This window comes from Hirundo rustica, chromosome 2 (assembly GCF_015227805.2).
Source record: "Hirundo rustica isolate bHirRus1 chromosome 2, bHirRus1.pri.v3, whole genome shotgun sequence".
NCBI classification, from domain to species: domain Eukaryota; kingdom Metazoa; phylum Chordata; class Aves; order Passeriformes; family Hirundinidae; genus Hirundo; species Hirundo rustica.
The window spans coordinates 4,991,043-5,008,791 of NC_053451.1; the positions used below are offsets into that span (position 1 = coordinate 4,991,043).

Consider the following 17,749-nt stretch of genomic DNA (forward strand, 5'->3'; position numbering starts at 1 on the left):
TGCTGTTAGCAGGGAGCAAGCTGCTCCACGCAGTAAAGTGGGAGGAGTGAGGCAGAGGTTTAGCCCATGAGCTGCTGTTGGACAGCAGAGCCACAGCCAGTGGGTGCCCACAGGTGGGCATCTGGCACGGACACAGTGGCAGAAGGGGCTTTGGGCATCGTCACACTTGCCCAGGTGGCCTGGGGACAGGGTGCCGGCTGTCACCTCCCTGAGGGTGTTACTTTGCTGATGCACTCTGCATACTTCTCCCTGCTGTTCTAAGCGGAGGAAACCACCACCGAGGCAGTTTCCTCCCAGCCACTTTCTAAAGAGCGGAGTGGCTGTCGCCATCGCCCATGAGAACCCACCACCAACTCTCTGGGTGAGGATCCAAGCACAGCGGATTCCCATGGGGCTGGCACAGTGCCTGGCAGCTGCCTTCCTCTTCCTCCTCCTCCTGGGTGAGTACCCTGCCCAGTGGCCGGAGCTTTCTGGGAAGTGGTGTGGGGAAAGCAGGGCGTGGAGGGCTCAGCCAGCACTGCTCTGGCTCAGTCGCCGTGGGAAGAGGTGCATCAGCATGTGCTCCTTTTGCACTGTGTTTTCACTCCAAAATGAGAGCCCAGACCCTAAGAGGGTTTTGGTGAGGGGACATACATGTCCCCGTTGAGTGGCTGATTGCGACGTGGAGGGCGTTAGCTCGCTCCCTCTTCCACTGGGAGGGAATTTCTGAATGTTTCCTAGGCAGTGCTGTCACCAGCTCTCTTCCCTAGTTATCACAGTTGTTTTGTTGATTCGGGACCCACGTCCTGTGGACATTCTGCTCGGCGTGCATGCTGAGCACCAGAGAGAGTGAGTGTCACTGCTGGGAGCTATATGGAAGGGGGAGGGTCTCTGGGTGACAATCCCCAGACCCTCTGCAAGCAGAAATGGAGGGAATCCTTGATGCTTCCTGGTGCCCCCCTGCCTTCAGAGGAGCTCTTGCTGACTCTGTCTCCTGTGCTCTCCTCAGTTTCTGCCTACGGAGCGTCTCTGCAGCAGCCAGCCTTCTGCTGACCTCCCGTGTCCCTCAGCTTCTGCATTGCGTCTCCTCCTCTGGCAGCGATCAGCTCTGCGCCCCTGCTCCCTGTCCCCCACACTTTGTGCAGGACCTGAGAGCTTGGCCCTCTCAATTTTAACACACCACAAGCTTCCTGCAGTGATCTCAGCCCGGTTGCTGCTTCCTCCGCAAGGCTGCCTGAGAGAGGCTCTTCAGGCACGCACGGGCTCGGCAGCCCTCTGGCCACGGTGCTCCGGTCTCTGTCGTGTGACCCCCGGCTTGGCAGCGGACAGGAAAGTTCAGGGCTGTGTTGTTCGTGTAACCGCACCCCTGCAAACACCGTCTGTGCTGACAGGTCCGACCACCGCCCAGCGGGTGGTGACGGTGCAGGAGGGACCCCTGTACCGCGTGAGGGGCTCCCACGTCACCCTGTGGTGCAAGGTGAGCGGCTACCAGGGCCCGGCGGAGCAGAACTTCCAGTGGTCCATCTACCTGCCCTCGGCGCCCGAGCGGGAGGTGCAGATCGTCAGCACCGTGGACCCCTCGTTCCCCTACGCCATCTACACCCAGCGCGTGCGCAGCCGCGGCATCTTCGTGGAGCGGCTGCAGGGGGATGCAGTCCTGCTGCACATCACCGAGCTGCAGGACCGCGACGCCGGCCAGTACGAGTGCCACACGCCCAACACCGACGAGAGGTACTTCGGCAGCTACAGCGCCAAGATGAACCTCTCAGGTGGGTCCTGAATGAGAGCCCCGCTCCCTGGGATGCCTTGGGAAGGCTGTTCCTGGGACAGAGACTGGACAGAGCTAGGGAATAAAGCAGGTATTTATCGAAAGGCCTCCAGGATCCACCTTGGGCAGGACAGGGCCTGGCCAGGCCTACACCCAAGGGGGACTTAGAACACTCACAAAATGGCTGCCCAGTCACGAGGCCTTACACTTTTATGAGTTTTGGTCCATTTGTTTATTAGGGTTTAATTGTCCAGTTACAGCTTCAGGCTGTGAGGTCCCATCCTTCTTGTTCTTCACCTCAGTCACCGTTGTTTGTGCTTTTGGGCTGAAAGTTGTCCTTGGTCTTCAGCAGGAGAAGGATTTGTTTTGTCTCCCAGCTCTGTGAAGAGAGCTGAGTGACACTGAATGTGAGGCTCAGAACTACATCCCTGGGCAGCACAGAGTCTGAAAAACATGAATGTTAAAACTTAAGGCATCACCTGTGGGGCATCCCACCTCTGCACTGGGGAGAAGTGCTCATCTGTCAGAGGGACAGCTGGGGAAAGGGATGATTAGTGGGGCTGAGGCAGGTATGTCCAGATATCCCCTTACATATTCTTTGGTTATCGCCTCTCAGCCAGAGACAGGAAGCCTCTGCTCTCCCATGGCCTGACTCCAGCTCCTGACACAGACATGGCATGTCGCAGTGGAGCACTTAGGAATGCAGGAGTTTCCAGGCTCTGTGCATTTACTGTTGTTATCTCCTCAGGTTGGGGTGTGGGAATTGACCCAAGATGGAGGGAGGTAGCAGCAGACCATTGGGGAGGGAAGGCAATGGGATGGAGAAACAGAGGGAAAGGCCCTACTGTGAGCCCACCAAGTCTACATGGTGGTATGGTACCGCCACTTGGTGTTCAGCCCTGTTTTCTCCTTCATCTTGGTGTTGCACCAGTCTACATTTGGGATAGTGAGGGAAGGGATTCTAATCTCCTTGGGGCTGGCTCATTAATACTGACTGTAGCTTGACTGAAGAGGGCGCTGCAAAGAGAGTCGCTGTTTTTCTTGTTCGCTGAAGTTTTAGTCACTTCACACCTCAACATAAGCTGATGGAAGCCTTGTCAGTCAGCTGCAGAAGATTTTTCTCCTATGCTGTCAGATCCCTTAGGCCCTGGTTGCAGTTTCTTGGGAATTGTCCTATGCAGGGACAGGAGCTCGGCTCAGTGATTCTTGTGGGTCCCCTCCAACTCAGGATATTCTGTGGTTCTGTGTTTCTCCCCCATGCTCAGTGATTCCAGACACGCTCTCTGCTTCCATGGCACCCCAGGCCCTCACTCTCGTGGAAGGGGATGCGGTGGAGCTGACCTGTGAGGTGTCCAAGTCCACTGTCCAGCACACCCATCTCTCAGTTGGCTGGTACCTTCTTCAGGGAGCAGAGCACCGCCCCAAGGAGATCCTCACGCTCTCCAAAGACTTCATCCTGAAGCCAGGGCCCTCTTATGAGCAGAGGTTTCTGGAGGGGGATGTGCAGCTGAACAGGGTTGGGAACACCACGTACAAGCTCCTCCTCAGGGGAGTGAAGCCGTCTGACCAGGGGCAGCTGTACTGTGAGGCAGCTGAGTGGATTGAGGATCCTGACGAGACATGGAAGGACATCTCCTGCAAGGAAACGGAGAGGACTTGGCTGGCAGTCGTGAGCCAGGGTAAGGCCTTTGCAAACTCACCTGTTGGCTTCAACTCCCCTGTGCGTTCAAGGCTCTAGAGCAGCAGATTTCAGTGCCCCTTCACCTGCCTCTGCCCCAGCCCGGGGACACGCTGGTGGGTCTGGCTGGACGCTGAGGGGCTGGGCTGGGCTGGGCTGGGCTCAGGCCATGGAAGCCCCTGGGTCAGGAGCTGTCGGTGCTTTGGCCGCTCATGCAGCCGAATCTCTGATGCCAGCAGCAAGCCCACAGCCTCACAGACACGTGTGAGGTGTGACAGAGGGTGCAGTGTGTGCCCAGAGCAGCCTGGATCCTTGGCAGCCCCAAACTCCAGTGTGTGGAAAACGGGGTTGTTACACTGCCTTGAGAATCTCATGGCCTTAAAAAGTGCAGCCCCGTCACCGGCTCGTCACTGTGCCTCAGCCACAAGCATGGAGGGACATGGGGGTGACCTGTGTGTGCTGCATGGATCTTGTTGGGGGTGGCTTGTCTGTCCATGCAGCCACCAGCCCGCTCGTTTCCAAAACAACTGGTTTATTTGGCCATTCCTCTGAGCACTCTGTCTGCCATCCCTCCTGCCACAAGCCCTTGCTGGCAGCGGTCTCTCACTCTGCTCTTCCCCCAGACTGCCTGTGAGTAGCTGTGCCCAGGGGAAGGGAGAATCTCTCTCTCTCTCTCTCTCTCTCTCACCAGTGAGCTTTAGCTCAAAGCGGCCAAGACAAGTTTGCGGCTAGTCCGTGTCCTTTAACAGAGTGTGCAGTAAAACTGGAGCAAGTCTCCCACTGAAACCCTGCCTGTGGAGGTGGTGTACCCTGTCCCCCACATCTCAGGGTGGGTGAAGGAGGCTGCAGAGCAGAGGGGAGCAGTGAGGGGAGCTGATGTCTCGTGGGATGGTGGTGAGTCAGGGCAGGAAACCAAGGAAATGGATGGGTGAGAACTAAGCACTCAGTCTGTGGCTCAGGGGAGCAAGGTATGAGGAGGGAGGAAAGTGTGGTCTCTTGTCAGTGAGTTTCCTGAAACCTGTCTGACTGGCAAAGCTTTATTCCCCTCATTGTGTGCTGTTTGCAGCAAAGGCTCTCCAAGCCTGCTGCTGCTTGGGGAGCAATGGCAGTCAGTGCACTCCCGTGCGTCCTCTGGTTGAAGAGGGCTCATTGTGACCGGTAGTGTGTGGATTCAGGCATCAGTGCCATGGGATCGTTTCAGAATAGAGAAACCTTGTCAGAGTTCGGTACTTGTCCTGTGGTAACTGCTCAAGTTGGAAGGGAGGCGATGGTGGTGAGAGGACATTATGGTGGCAGTATCTCCAGGTGCTCCTGGTGTTGCCACGGTGGGACAGCAGCGGCTGTGCAAGGCCTCCATCAAATCTGCAGGGCTGGTTTCTTCCTCCAGCACCCAGTGTGGGGACCCAGGCTGCAGGGCTGAGCACCCCATCGCTCTGAGAGCCATCGACCACTCTGACCATGGCTAACTGCTCCATCGGTTTCTATAAACTCTGCAGCAAATATTTAGGAATGCCAAACATACCTGCAGCAGCTGGGATTCCTGTTCTCAAACTGTTTATGAACCAGCGTTTAAATTCACAGGCTACTCTGCTTTCAATACATTATTTGAGCCACCCCAGTTGTGGTCTGGGAGCTGCTCCGTTTTGCTCCCAAACTACCGCTGCAACCTTTCCCTTGTTTTGAGACTCAGGGGGCACCACAGTGACCCAGGGAGACAGAGTGGTGTGAGCCAGGGAATCGGGGCTCAGCCCTCCCTCCAGGTTTCTGGCCATGCCAGTGCTTTGTGGGGCCATGGCACAGGGTTTTGGGGTACCCAGTGGGTCTCGTGCTTGAAGCCACTGTCCAGCCAGGCTGATGCCAGGAGCCAGGGGCATCGAATGCCCAGCGAGGAAGGTGAATGGTATCATAGACCCAGAGATGGGGTCCCTACCTCAGACACAGCTGACTGACTGCCAAAAAGGGTCTGCCAGGGGGAAGATGACTTTGGGTTCCCCCTGTCACTGCCTTCTTTGCCCAGCATCTACTGCTGATTGGTATGGGGGGCAGGATCCACCTCTTCTTGCCTCCTTACTGCCTCCCCATGCTGTGACAAGTCTTGACATTTCTGCTTTCTGTAGGAACTTAACCCAAATCCTCTCCAGCTTGAAGAGCAACTCTTGCCCACAACCCACAGTAGCCACTGGGTATTTCAGCATGCAGGAACAGCCACAGTAGATTCAGACAAGCTGCTTGAGTGCTAGTCCTTCATGCACCTTTTTCTGCCACAAGCAGCAGAGTTAAAACCACCTCTGTGATAAAACCCCTTTGTGCCCCTTTTTGGCTTCCAGGAGAGGTGCTCCATGAAGTGAAACAGCTCCAGGAGGTGAGACTGAGCAGCACCTGCGAAAGCTGATGCGTCTGAGTTAGGGCAGCTCTCAGTTTGGATGCCTGAGCTGAGCAGGGTCTGGCTGTGGCCAAAGGCTGTCCCAGTGAATGCTCTGCTCTGTTGGGTTTACCTGCTCTTAAGGGAGGAGCTCAGGTCCCCAGGGCTCTGGCACTTCCTCCACCTGCAGCTGCTGCTTAGTGCCCAGAGGCGGCAGCCCTCTCCCCAGGGTCCAAGTTTTCCATCCTGACCCCTTTTCTTATGAAAGAAGACGTTTTGACAGAGAATTCCCTCCTGCTGCCCTCTGGTGCTGCCAGGCAGGAGGGAAGCAGGGGCAGGGCCACCCACCACCCTCCCTGTTTTTGATTGCCCACAGGCAGAGACCTCTCAGTGGACATCGCTGCTGCCGAACGCTCCCTTGCTGAAGGGGACACCTTGCAGCTACACTGCATGGTGGAAGCCCCAAAGAGCATCAGCAGGCACTTTCAAGTGATTTGGCTCCTCAATGAGAGGGAAGTGGCCAGGGTTGACCCCCATGGGGTATTGACTTGGAAGGAAGAATACGAGGAGAGAGCCAAGCTGGGGCAGCTCCGAGCATTCAAGCCGAGCAACGCAGTTTATGTCCTCACCATCTTTGAGGTGGGGCTGAAGGACAAGGGTACGTACCGGTGCTCTGTGTCGGAAATGAAGACTCACGGAGACCTGCACAGCATCCAGGCCAATGTGTCGTCAGGCATACAAGTCAACGTGAAGCCAATAGGTTGGTAAATCCTAACAGCTGCTGTTCTGGGTAAAGTCTGCAGGATCCTTGATGCTTTAGGTCTGGCCTCATCTTGACAGGGACAGCAAGAGTGCAAATATGCCATAGCTTTCGATAAATAATGGGAAAAGCTTTTGCTATAGCAAATATTAGCCTGACAGACACAGTGGCGGTCAACAAAGAGTGTAAACCTTTAGTCCAGTCTCTTTGCAGTAAGTTTTGGGGCAAATAGGTAGAATTCTGAGGAGTCTGGCTCCTTCCCTCTCTTTGGTACTGAAAACTGTGAGCAGCATCTGCTGCTGCTCCTGAAAATCACAGGAAAACCCAGCAGAATAGGTAGGTCTGAGGAGGGGGATCATTGCCATTTCCATCTCCCTGTTTTGGATGGGTGATTTGTGAGAAACCACTCTAAGAAAATTGTGTGGGAGGCTCTTGGTTTCCTTGTCATAGCTAGATAATGGTTGTTCTGATGTAGCAGGAGCTGTCTGCTGGGACTCTGTTTTTTAACTCTTTATGTGTCCATGTCCCAAGAAATACACTAAACAGAAAAAAAATAAATCTACGACCACAAAACCTTCTCCAAATTTATAGTAAAAGCCTTGCTGAATTTTTCAGGCAATTCCCCAACTCCTTCCCTTTTCCAACACCAAGATTTAATCTAGTCTTTCCATTTAACGCCTTTCCCCAAGGAGCATGACATCCCCGGGTGGTAACTGTTGTTTGCAGGGAGCCACGTGCGCCTGTCCGTGTCCACCAGCACTCCAAGGGTCACGGTGGGAGACCCCCTGATCCTCCAGTGCGAGGTGCAGGGAGCCACCGGCCCCGTGTCCCTGCGGTGGTGGCACCTGCCACCGCAGCAGCCGGGGCACAGGGTGCTGGTGGCCGCCATGGAGCAGGACGGCACCCGGAGCCTGGGCAGCGCCTACCGGGACGGGGGCACTCGGGGGAGCCTTCGGCTGGAGAAAGAGAGCCCTGGCACTTTCACCCTGGTGATCCCCAGCACCCTGGGCGAGGATGACGGCGGGCAGTACCGGTGTGAGGCAACACAGTGGTCCCGAGGCCAGAACTGGACAGGGAAGGGGGAGGTAGCAGTGACGGTCAGCTCCATGGGTAAGTTCAGCCACCCCTCTTTCTGGGTTGGGTTGGAGGGGCTGGTGGACGCATCTCAGTAGGACAAAGGACACTGAGCTCTGCTGCTGCTGCTGCAGGGTGACCTAGGGCTGAGCACTTGGCCCTGCAGTGCTTCAGTTTCCCCATTTCTACCAGGTTGCTAGAGTCCTCCACGGTGTGCCTTGGGAGAGACCGGTGGGAGACAGCAGCTAAAATGCTTGGAGACCTGAAGGGCAGTGCCTTGCTCAGCAGCCCTGTCTCTTAAGCCGGAATACAGAATATCTGTTCTAGAAGCATAATTACTTGCAGCAATCTAGTTCAGCAAAGCTGCTTGCTGAGTTGTCTGGTGGCATTTATCAGAGATACACCCCTCTGTACAGAGGGTATTTATCAGAGATACACCCCTGGTGCTGGCCTCTGACTGCCTCTCCTGCCCTCTTCTCTGAGTGCGGAGCCGCTCATCTCCATAGTGTGCAGTGACCGTGTCCTTCCTTCATGGAAGGAGGTGCCTTCATGGAAAGGCAGCTTTTGGCTGTGATGTAGGCCGGTTTTCCTTTCTTCTTGCTGGGCTGGGTGTCTGAGAGCACCAGTCAGGCCACAGGAATTGCTAAGCTTTTGTGGGGAAAAGCAGCAAACAGGACAGCAGCATCAGCAGAGGATCCCTGGCTCCTTTGGCGTGGGACTGGGGGCCCTGGAAAAGAGGGCACTCATAGTTTTCTGGGAAATTGGGGCTGGGAAAGCGGGCGGTAGGAGAGGCCCAGGGGCTGCATGGGGTTGTCAGAGCACAGTGCAGCTACATGGAGAACAGCCCTGGCAGAGGAGCAGCAGCATCACTCCTGCAATGCCCCGGCAGCGGGGACAGGGCTGCGTGGGAAGGGTGGCAGTGGGGTGGCACAGGGCCACTCCTGTCCCCATGCCAAGGGCTCTCTCCTCCCGAGCAGGTCTCAGTCTGCACGCCACGCTGCGAAGCCGAGTCCCCACTGTCAGCTATGGGCAGAGTTTTGAACTCTTCTGCCAAGTGAACGCCAGCTACACCCTGGAGGAGGTGCCAGCGTCCGTGCGGTGGCTTTTCCAGCCCAGCCGGCCCACGGGTCCCTTACAAGAGCTGGTCCAGGGCTTTCCTGGTGGCACTGTGGTCTGGGCACAGCCACAGCTCCAGAGGAAAGCCCAGCTGTCGAAGGCTGGCACCTCCTTCAGGCTGCACATCCACAGCGCCTTGCCTGCCGATGAGGGGACATACCGGTGTGAGGTGGAGGTCTGGAGGAGGAACACCCTGGCCCTGGGGCAGCCAGCAGCCAGCACCAGCTCCAATGCCGTGGAGATAAAGGTGGTGCTGCCAGGTAAGCAGAGTCTTCAGCAGAGGTCTCTCCTGCAAATTTAAATCCATCAAACGTGACCAGGGGCAACCAGGGCCACTGATGTCCAGCAGGGTCACCTCCCAGGGCTGCAGGAGATGGTGCTGCCTGTTCTGGTGCTTCCTCAGCACCTGACCAAAACCTTAGAGGCAGATTTAGTGCTAAAAGTGGCAGTATCTATTTGTTTACAGACCATACCAAGCATACAGGGATCAGCCTTACCACTAGGATTTTAAGCCCAGTTTCTGGAAAGCAGCAGTGCCCCCCAAGAAGCCCAGCTGAATGTTTGGGGTGTGAGGAACACCCATGGTGTGGGTTTCTGGGAGGCAGTGAAGACAGACTAGCCCTTGAAGGTGATGCTGGGGTATGTCTGTGTTCCCTGACCAGAATATTCAAGGTATGCTGAGAAAGCACCAGGCCTCTCTGCCGGGCTGGGAGCCAGCACTGAGCCTCAGGGTGCCAGGGACTCTGTGGGAAGGGATCTCCTGCTGGGCACAGCTGCAGCCGGGGCCCTGCCCAGGGTTCCCTTTTATGGCCACCCCTGCAGCAGGGTCTGTGCTGCCATCCCTCCTGCCAGCATCCTGCTGGGAGCCTGCCTCATCCTCTTATGGAAGAGAGAGATGTTGCAAACAGACCCCAGCCCCCCAGCCACCCTGCCATGAGCCTGCTTCCTGCCGCTCCTGGCAGCACCACGGTGTCAGCGTGCCCTGCTCACAGCTGGGGCTGCTGCAGGAACTGCAGGGTTTGTCCTGCCCAAAGCCTCGGGAAGCAGGCGTGAGAATATGGGCTGGTTTATTTTTTTGACCTCATGTCTGTTCTGACAGCAAAAAAGAGTTCTTGCTGCCCCTTTTTTTTTTTTTTTTTTTTTTTTTTTTTTTTTTTTTTTTTTTCTCCCCATGCATTAAGTGCTCCTTCCTCTAAAATCCTTGGATTTTCAGAATCACAACCCAGTGAACTGAAATTATGCATTTTTCATGTGTTTTAACTGATGGGTTTGCTGTGGCGTAAGCGAATATGTTTCCTTGCCTGTCTGGGCTCTCTTCTCTGATTGCTCTCTGCTGTTCCACTGTTACTCATTCCTCACCCCTGTGGAGCTGACTGCAGGGATGCTCTGTTGAACACTGGAGCTACAACCAGCTAGGGCAGGGTGGTGCTGAGGCGAGGGGTGACAATAATCAGCGTCTCTGAGCACACATCTCCAGGGTAAATGGCAGTAAGATGAGCAGGTGTAATTGCAGAGCACCTACACAGAGGAGATGGTAGCAGCATGAGACTACAGCATTTGGCTCCAAATGCATTGCAGCTCTTGCTGGAGACTGCAACACTGCAAAGACAGTGGGAACTGGGAGAGGGTGATGCACAGTGGGAGGTTCCTGCTGGCTCCGGTGCCACCCCTCTTGGAAAGGCAGCACGAGCCAATGAGGGATTTTGGGGAAGGTAGGGAAGTCTGGCTAAGGCAGCAATAGGGTTGAGGCAAAGCTGCAGAAAATGAAGCTGCAAATCATGAAAATCACCAGCCTGCTTCTCCTCATATGAAACCTTATGGCTGAAGCCTGCAGAGATACTGGAGTTCTTGACTTTTTGCTTCAGCACTGTGCTCATTACTTAATGTCAGCCGGTGCTTTAGGAGTTTATATGTTGCTGTGGTTTATGGACCATCTTCAGATGGGAGGGACATCCATGAAGGATTATAACAGGTGGGGAAGGAGGACAGATCTTTCCCATTTCCAGCATCTTAGGTGGGATCTTGCAATTAGTGCTCCATGAGCCTCTCAGTGCAGCTGCTTCCCCTGCACTGGAGTGAGTTGCACGGGCTTTTTCAGCTCGTGTCCCTCAGGCCAGCAGCCCACACAGGCTGTGCCTCTCTCTGCCTGCTCCACTGCTCCTGGGCCAGGCAGAAAGCCAAGCATCAGCAGGCAAGGCTCACAGGGAGATGGGCAGTGAGATGCTCGGCTTGGTTAATTAAATTGAAAATGAAAGGGAAAACAGCACCGTGGCTTTATGTGAGAAAGGAAGAGGCAGGCAGCTGCTCTGCCCTTTTGGTAATTGATCTTTGGCAGTAGAGACAGGGAAGACCTGGAGTTGAAAGAAAGGGGCTTTGCAGAAAGTGCTCTGCTTTCTCTTGAGGTGATCTCTGAGAGTGTAACAGCGATTTTCCTCATCAGAATCAAGCACTCAAGGCAGTGGTTTCTGTGCCTCTTCTCTGAGCTCTAGTAGCTTTTCCTTCTCTGGAGCATTTTCTGCCCCAGTGGATGTCATACTCAAGCCAGACCCTTCCTGCCCCCTCATCCCCTGGCAGTTCACTGTCTGGCTGAGTGGTCTCCTTGGTACTGAGCAGATGAAGTTAAGAATTAGGTGTCTTATTTTTTCCAGTGTCCTTGGTTCACCTGCCACAGAAACATAGGATGGTGCAGATTGGCAGGGACCTCTGGAGGTCACCTGGTCCTACTCCCTGTGAGAGCAGGGCCACCTACAGCAGGCTGCTCAGAACCATCTCCAGATGGCTTTTGAGTATCTCCAGTGTTCCCCTCTGAAGATTTGTGCTTCCACAGAGCTGGCTCTGGGATGGGTGTGCTTTCAAGTACTGAAATTTAAGACATCAGCTTGCATCTAGTTCCCAGGTATGCTCAAGCCTGTGTGGTTTTCATGGTGGATCTGATGAATTTGAACAGTGTCCTAATTAGGGTGACTGCTGACCCCCCCTCTTCTGCTTGTTGCCCATACCTGTTTCTTCAGAGCAGCAGATGCACACTGTGAAATGCAGGACAGCACTTTGATCCCTTGGGATCAGGGGGTACCTGACCACTGACTCCATCTGACAGAGGTGGAGTCTCAGCATGGAGGGGGAGGGTGGAGGGGAAATCCATGTGGTTGGAGGACCTTTAAAAACATGGATTTGCAGCCTCTTCGCTGCTGAAGGAGAGGTTCCAGCAACAGGTGATGAGCTGTGGGAAGAGGTTCCCTCAAAGCAGGAGCAGCACAGACACATCAGGATCAGCGGTGCCCGCTGCCGAGGGCAGAGCTGCAGGCAGCACCATCCCTCTGCTCTCCTCAGCTGCACAGCATGGAACAATCCCTGGGTGTGATCACAGAGGGTGTGCAGGACTCTGTTGTGTGGTTTTGTGTTAATAACCACAGCAAATACCTGAGATGGCAACTGTTAGCGAAACCCACAGAGGCTCTGTAGTCTCTCTGCGATAAAAGACACTTGTTCAAGGTCTCCAAAGCTGTGGGCTGGTTTTGTCACATATGTGTGAACCTGCTGATGGAAGCAGTGGTAGACAGAGACATTTGCTTCACATGGAGGCTTTGCCTCCAAGCTCCAACACAGTGGTTGCCTCCATCCCCCATTCCTGCTCCGTGGTCTCCAAGGCACCTCCTGTGCTACTCTTCTGCCCAGTAACACCCAGCTGTGATTCCCTGCTATTGTTCCAACAAGGGTGTGTGGATTTGTTCTTTCACTCCTTCCTCAGCCCCCTGCTCCAGCATCCCCTAAAGAGTCTTTGTGCACCCTCTTCCTTACTCCTCTTTCAGTGTGTTTCTCTCAGGACAGCTGTATTCCCCTCCTCGTCAGTATCCCTGCACCGGCAGCTGCAATCTGGCATGATTGTTTTGTTTCTCCATTTTAGAAAGCAAGCTTCGGGTTGCTGCGAAAGATGGCTCTGTGGAAATTGCCAGCAGTAACGCAGCCATTGACTGCAGGGTTGTGCTTGCCCCGAATAATTCGCAGTTTGCTGTTACCTGGTACTTCCTGCCTCCTCTGGCAGATGCAACGCCCCTGCAAATCGTCAGGGCCAACTACGACAGCGTGCTGGAGTACGGGTCTGAATTCAGCTCTCCTGCACAAAAGTCCCGGTTCCTGAGCCAGAGAGCGTCCAGCAACATATTCCAGCTGCAGATTCTGTCTGCAGACCTGAGGGACTGGGGCAGGTACTACTGTGTGGTAGAGGAATGGCTCTGGCTGGTGGACGGCTGGTACAAGCTTGGAGAGGGAACATCGGGAAGGACCACGCTGAAGTTCAAACTCCCAGGTGAGCAGGTGTTATCCCTTCTGTAGGTGCTGCTGAAGAAGGTTGGATCAACTTATGACAGGCCCCTGCCAGGCCTCTCCTAAGCTGGCAGGGCTCAGGAAAAGCAGCAGCTCCGGTGCTGGATCTGAGGCTTAAGGATGCAGCAGTTGTCAGTGCCTCTCAAAGGGAAATAGGGAATTAGGAAGATTTGCCACATCCTCCCAAACCAACTGAGCTGCTATTTTTGCTACGGGCAGATGTAGTCGAATGCTTCATAACAAAGTGAATTGTGGCCTTCTTCTTTTCCCTCCAACACCTGGTGCACTCGGGTGGTTGTACAATGCTGTGAATAGAGAAGCTACCCTTACCTGGTGCTCCTGAGTGGCCTGCAGGAAAACACTTGGTTTTCCTTACTCTGCAGCACATTGCTGCTAAGAAACGAGACTGGAGGTTCAGCTGCTCTCACCTGAATCACCGCACCTCTGGGGTGCATGGTGGGTCTCCCTGGCTCAGTTCTTCCCTCCCTCAGCCTCACTCCAGCCCTAAATAAAGCGGATCAGAGAATTCCACCTTCCTAAACAGCTTTTGGAGCAAAGGATGCCTTTATCACTTATTTGGAGTGGGTAGGAAGTGCCACTGCAGAGGAAGCAAAGATGATGGGGAAGGTGGGGACACGACGGCCCGGGGAGAATGAGTCACAGGAGCAAGGGGCCCGTGGGTGTCCGGCACAGGCTCCTGCGGGAGGACATTCCAACCCCTCACGCTTCCCTCCAGAAGGTTCCCGTCCGCCTGCGGGCGCAGGCAAGGAGCGCTTTTACTGCAGCACGTCGCCACAACGCCTCTTTCTGCTTGCGCTCTCCCGCAGAAGGCGAGCCGGAGGTGGAGAAATCCAACCACAGCATCTCCGCCAGGGAGGGCGAGGAGGCGACGCTGCCCTGCCGGCTGCAGGGCGCCCTCCCGCCCGGCACGCACCTCTCGGCCACCTGGTTCCGCGCGGAGAGCGGCGGCCGCGACAGCGCCCTGCTGACCCTGCGCCGCGACGGCAGCGTGGAGTACCCGCAGCAGCGCCGGGCGGCCGGGCTCTACCTCCGCCGCCCCTCCGCCGGAGACTTCAGCCTGACGCTGGGCAGCGTGCAGAGCCCAGATGCCGGGGCCTACTACTGCCAGCTGCAGAAATGGCAGCGGCAGGGCGAGGGGCGGGACTGGGCTCTGCGGGCCTCGGCACGCTCGGGGTACATCCGGCTGACCGCCGCCGCGCCAGGTAACGCCGCTGCGAGCCCGGCGCCGAGCACCCCGCACGGCTCCTCTCCCCGGAGCCCCGAGGGGCCACAACGTGAATGGCTGGGGGGGAATTCTTGGAGTGACCGCTCTGGCTAGCCTGTCTCGGCTGAGGTCTCTGAAAGCAGCCTCTGCTCGCTTTGGGGTGGGTGAGGGTGCCTGCTGAGCGCAAAGGTAGGACTGGATCCTGCATGCAGAGGTCGGAGTAAATAAAAGCAAAGGTTTCAGTCAGGTGCACGCAGCGTTTTTAGGAAGCTAATAGGCAGGAGTTGCTGCTGCTTTGGGAAAATAGGAGGCTTGGATGACCCACGTGGAGGGAAAAAATATAAACTGTGAAATCAGTCATGATGCACCCGGCTGAGAGGATCTTGCGCTTGTGCTCGCCTTCAGCTCTGGAGCTGCCGTGCCCGAAGCCAGCCTGGGTGCCTTCAGGAGGTACGGCTTCTGCAGCAATTCCCAGTGCTGACCAGCATGGAAAGAGTGACCCTGCCGAGCCCTCCCCTACGCCTGCTACTCCCACAGCCAGGCTCGGAGCCTGCTCTCGTGGCTTTGCACCTACAGCAGAGCTAATCTGGGATTTAATTGCACAGAGAGGGATTTACAGCACTTCATCCCCCCTGCTGTTGTGTTACTGCTGTTGTCCATCAGAGCTCCCTTTAGCGCTCAGGATTTCTCCTTCATCAGCTCCCTCTATCTCTTGTTACCCATTTCTGCTGGAGTAACCATTGCTAAAATTGCTTGGAACGGCCAGTAAACTTTGGCCATGAGGTTTTCATGGTTTTCACAAAAGGCAAAAGATTAGCTGGGTGATTTTTTCTTTCACTCTTTTTTTTTTTTTTTTTTTTTTTTTTTTTTTTTTTTTTTTTTTTTTTTTTGAGGGTTGGCCATGTGTGTGCCTGCCTGTTCCTCCAGTGATGCAGGTACCTTTGAAGTACCCAGCAGCCTCCACCTCAGTTGGGGAGCTGTTCTGCAGGAGCTGCCAGGGATCAGGATGGTGCTCACAGCTGCCTACAGCTCAGTGGGGCTGAAATATGACAGCAGATCAGCAGTAGCAAGGAGGGGCAGGTGTCTGCGGGAGACAGGGACCTCTTGATCTGGTTATCTTTGCTTTCTTCATATCCCATCTTGCTCAGTGGTGCAGCCTCTGACAGACTTCATCCCACTGTCACGGGTGTCAGGCAGGGTGTGCTGCTTTTCCTTACTGAGCCCGGTCTGGGATGGGTTGGCAGGAGAACTGGGCTGTTCCTGTGGGGATATTTCAGGTGAACAAGCCAGGGCCTTATCTGACCTCCCCAGACAAAGAAATTGAGGACAAATTACCTGGTTTCTCTCCCCCTTCTCCTCAGGTAGCCTGTATGAATTCTTAAAAATTGGTACCTGTTGAAGATTGAGGGAAAAGTGTTAAGAAAATAGAACTTAGAGAAACAGTAGGAGAGAGAAACTCAAACTAGCTTGGGCCCTCACTTTTTTTTCTTTCTTTTTTCCCTTCAGAGTCAACTGTTTTGTCTAGGATCTGCTCGTCCCCACCACTGCTGAACTTCATCTTATACTTACCACTGATTCTGATCCTTCTCCTGGCCCTTGCTGTCTTCTGCTGGTACTGCAAATTCAGGAAAAGCAAGAAGAGCAACACGACAGGATGGATGATGGAGCTGGAAGGGAATTAGGAGGTCAAGAAAACTTAGCTGGTCTGTAGATGTAACGTGGAGGAGCAGAGCTGGACAGCTGAGGAGGACTGAGTACTTGCAGGGGGGCTTTTTATTGTTTCGTAGTAGCTCTTGTAATAATAAATCCTTGAAATTGTGTGTTTGCTTTTGACGGAATGAAGCAGCTTAGGAATTACTATGGAAATAGGGTTTTCATAACAAGTGTATCTGTCTTTTAGGTTAGGTGCTCACCCATTTCTTACTCTGTTTGTTGTGGTACATTTGAGGTCCTTGCAGTATGCATCTCCCACCGTGGATGGAAGTGGTGTTATTCCTTCTGCAGGGATAAGTGAAAAAACCAGCTCTTTCTGCACTGTGACACAAAAGCACCACCTTTCTACTAATTTTAGGCATCTTGACAAAATCTATGTGGTATCCAGGCTAAAAACCAGTGGTAGAACTGGAAGTGGAGTATTGGTGTCCCATTTAAGCCATCACCCTTGCCTTTCTGCTCTCTTTGCTGGGGAAGCTCTTGGACACCACTGTTTTTACATTCTGAGAGTGCCCAAAGAGCATCATCTCCAAAATGAAATGAGTCTTCATCACAAAACCTATCACAGCAACATGAGGACTGAGCAAGGCTGGCTGGGCCTGAAGGAAGTCCAGAGGAGAGGAATCGCAGCCATCCAAAAAAACCCCCAAATCCTGTTGACCCGGTTAAAGGGCTTGCATGGAGTCTTAGATCCCAGAAGGAAGATACGGACACCAATCTCAGAGATGAGTGTACAAAGTTTCCAGCTCCTTCCTTTGCTTCTGCTGTAGGAGAAGACAGCATCCAGCCCCTGGTACCTGGGCTGTCTGTGGGTCAGGAAGCTGTACGACTGGGACCTGGTATTAGACACATCCAGGGTGTCCCATGTAATAAAAAAAGCCACGTGTGCACTTGTGGGGCAGTTTCTCTACACTCTGGAATCCAGCTCGGGCTCACCTTTTCCAGGCTGAGGAGCTCTGCTACCTGAAGAGTGTCTGGCTGATGCATGGAAGGAAGGAGATTTCTGTCCAGTCCTGATAAGCCAAGGGATGCTCCACCCCTAATTGTACAAAATGGGATGTGGTCCCAGGGAGTTGTAAGGTCAGGTGTCGGGGCAGCACTCTAAGCACTGTCCTCAGACCAAAGTATATCTCCTGCACTGTATAGAAACCGCAGCAGACACTTACAAACCTGCTTCCTGTGACCACAGAGAGATTTGGAGACACCACAGCCCCTCTAGATCTGTTCTTTCACTTTCTTTGCAATTAGGAAAGCTGCCTGACTTTATCCTGAAGAACTGGCAGGTGCTTCAGTCCCTTGAAAATGCATTTTTTGCGCACATCTGAGGAGTACCGCTCCCGCTTCCCCTCTCAGCCACCTCTCTCTGTGCTGGCTGGTTCCAGCTTGCTCAGTCTTTCCCTGCAGGATGTTTTCTGGACCCCGTGCAGCTTTTCCCTTTGCTGCCCTGACCCCGGCTGCCTCTCCCACAGCGTGAGCGCTCAGAGCTGCACGTGGGGCTCTCTGCAGAGGTTTCCCCCCTGCCTCGTGGGTTATGTCCCGTTTACACAGCCCGGTAGGATGTTTGATTTTCTCTTTGCGCGTGACGGCGCGGCACTGTTTGTGCCTGGCTCGCGATCATCAGGCTCCTCTCCTGCAGATTTGCTGTCTAGCAAGTTGTGTCCCCACTGCGTGTTCAGGCTGCTGGCTTTTCCTCTCTAGCTGGAGCCCCATTTTCATGGGGGTGTTGAGCAGCTTTCTGCACCAGTTTGTGG

The 17,749-nt window shown here is 54.5% G+C and overlaps 1 protein-coding gene across 1 annotated transcript; it reads left to right on the top strand.

The window, feature by feature from the left end:
- The first annotated feature begins 200 nt into the window (after positions 1 to 200).
- On the top strand, positions 201 to 16,090 carry CD101 (CD101 molecule). The gene is made up of 9 exons (XM_040055895.1): positions 201 to 440; positions 1,371 to 1,748; positions 3,013 to 3,426; positions 6,164 to 6,547; positions 7,274 to 7,657; positions 8,599 to 8,997; positions 12,642 to 13,043; positions 13,888 to 14,283; positions 15,792 to 16,090. The coding sequence occupies exons 1-9, from the start codon at positions 389 to 391 to the stop codon at positions 15,965 to 15,967; spliced, it is 2,985 nt and encodes a 994-aa protein (XP_039911829.1). The 5' UTR covers positions 201 to 388; the 3' UTR covers positions 15,968 to 16,090.
- The last annotated feature ends 1,659 nt before the right edge of the window (positions 16,091 to 17,749 follow it).

Coding starts and splice junctions, on each gene's coding strand:
- CD101 (XM_040055895.1), top strand. CDS start 389: ATGGGGCTGGCACAGTGCCTGGCAGCTGCCTTCCTCTTCCTCCTCCTC. Junction 1,749..3,012: donor CGCCAAGATGAACCTCTCAG/GTGGGTCCTGAA, acceptor CCCCATGCTCAG/TGATTCCAGACACGCTCTCT. Junction 14,284..15,791: donor GCTGACCGCCGCCGCGCCAG/GTAACGCCGCTG, acceptor TTTTCCCTTCAG/AGTCAACTGTTTTGTCTAGG.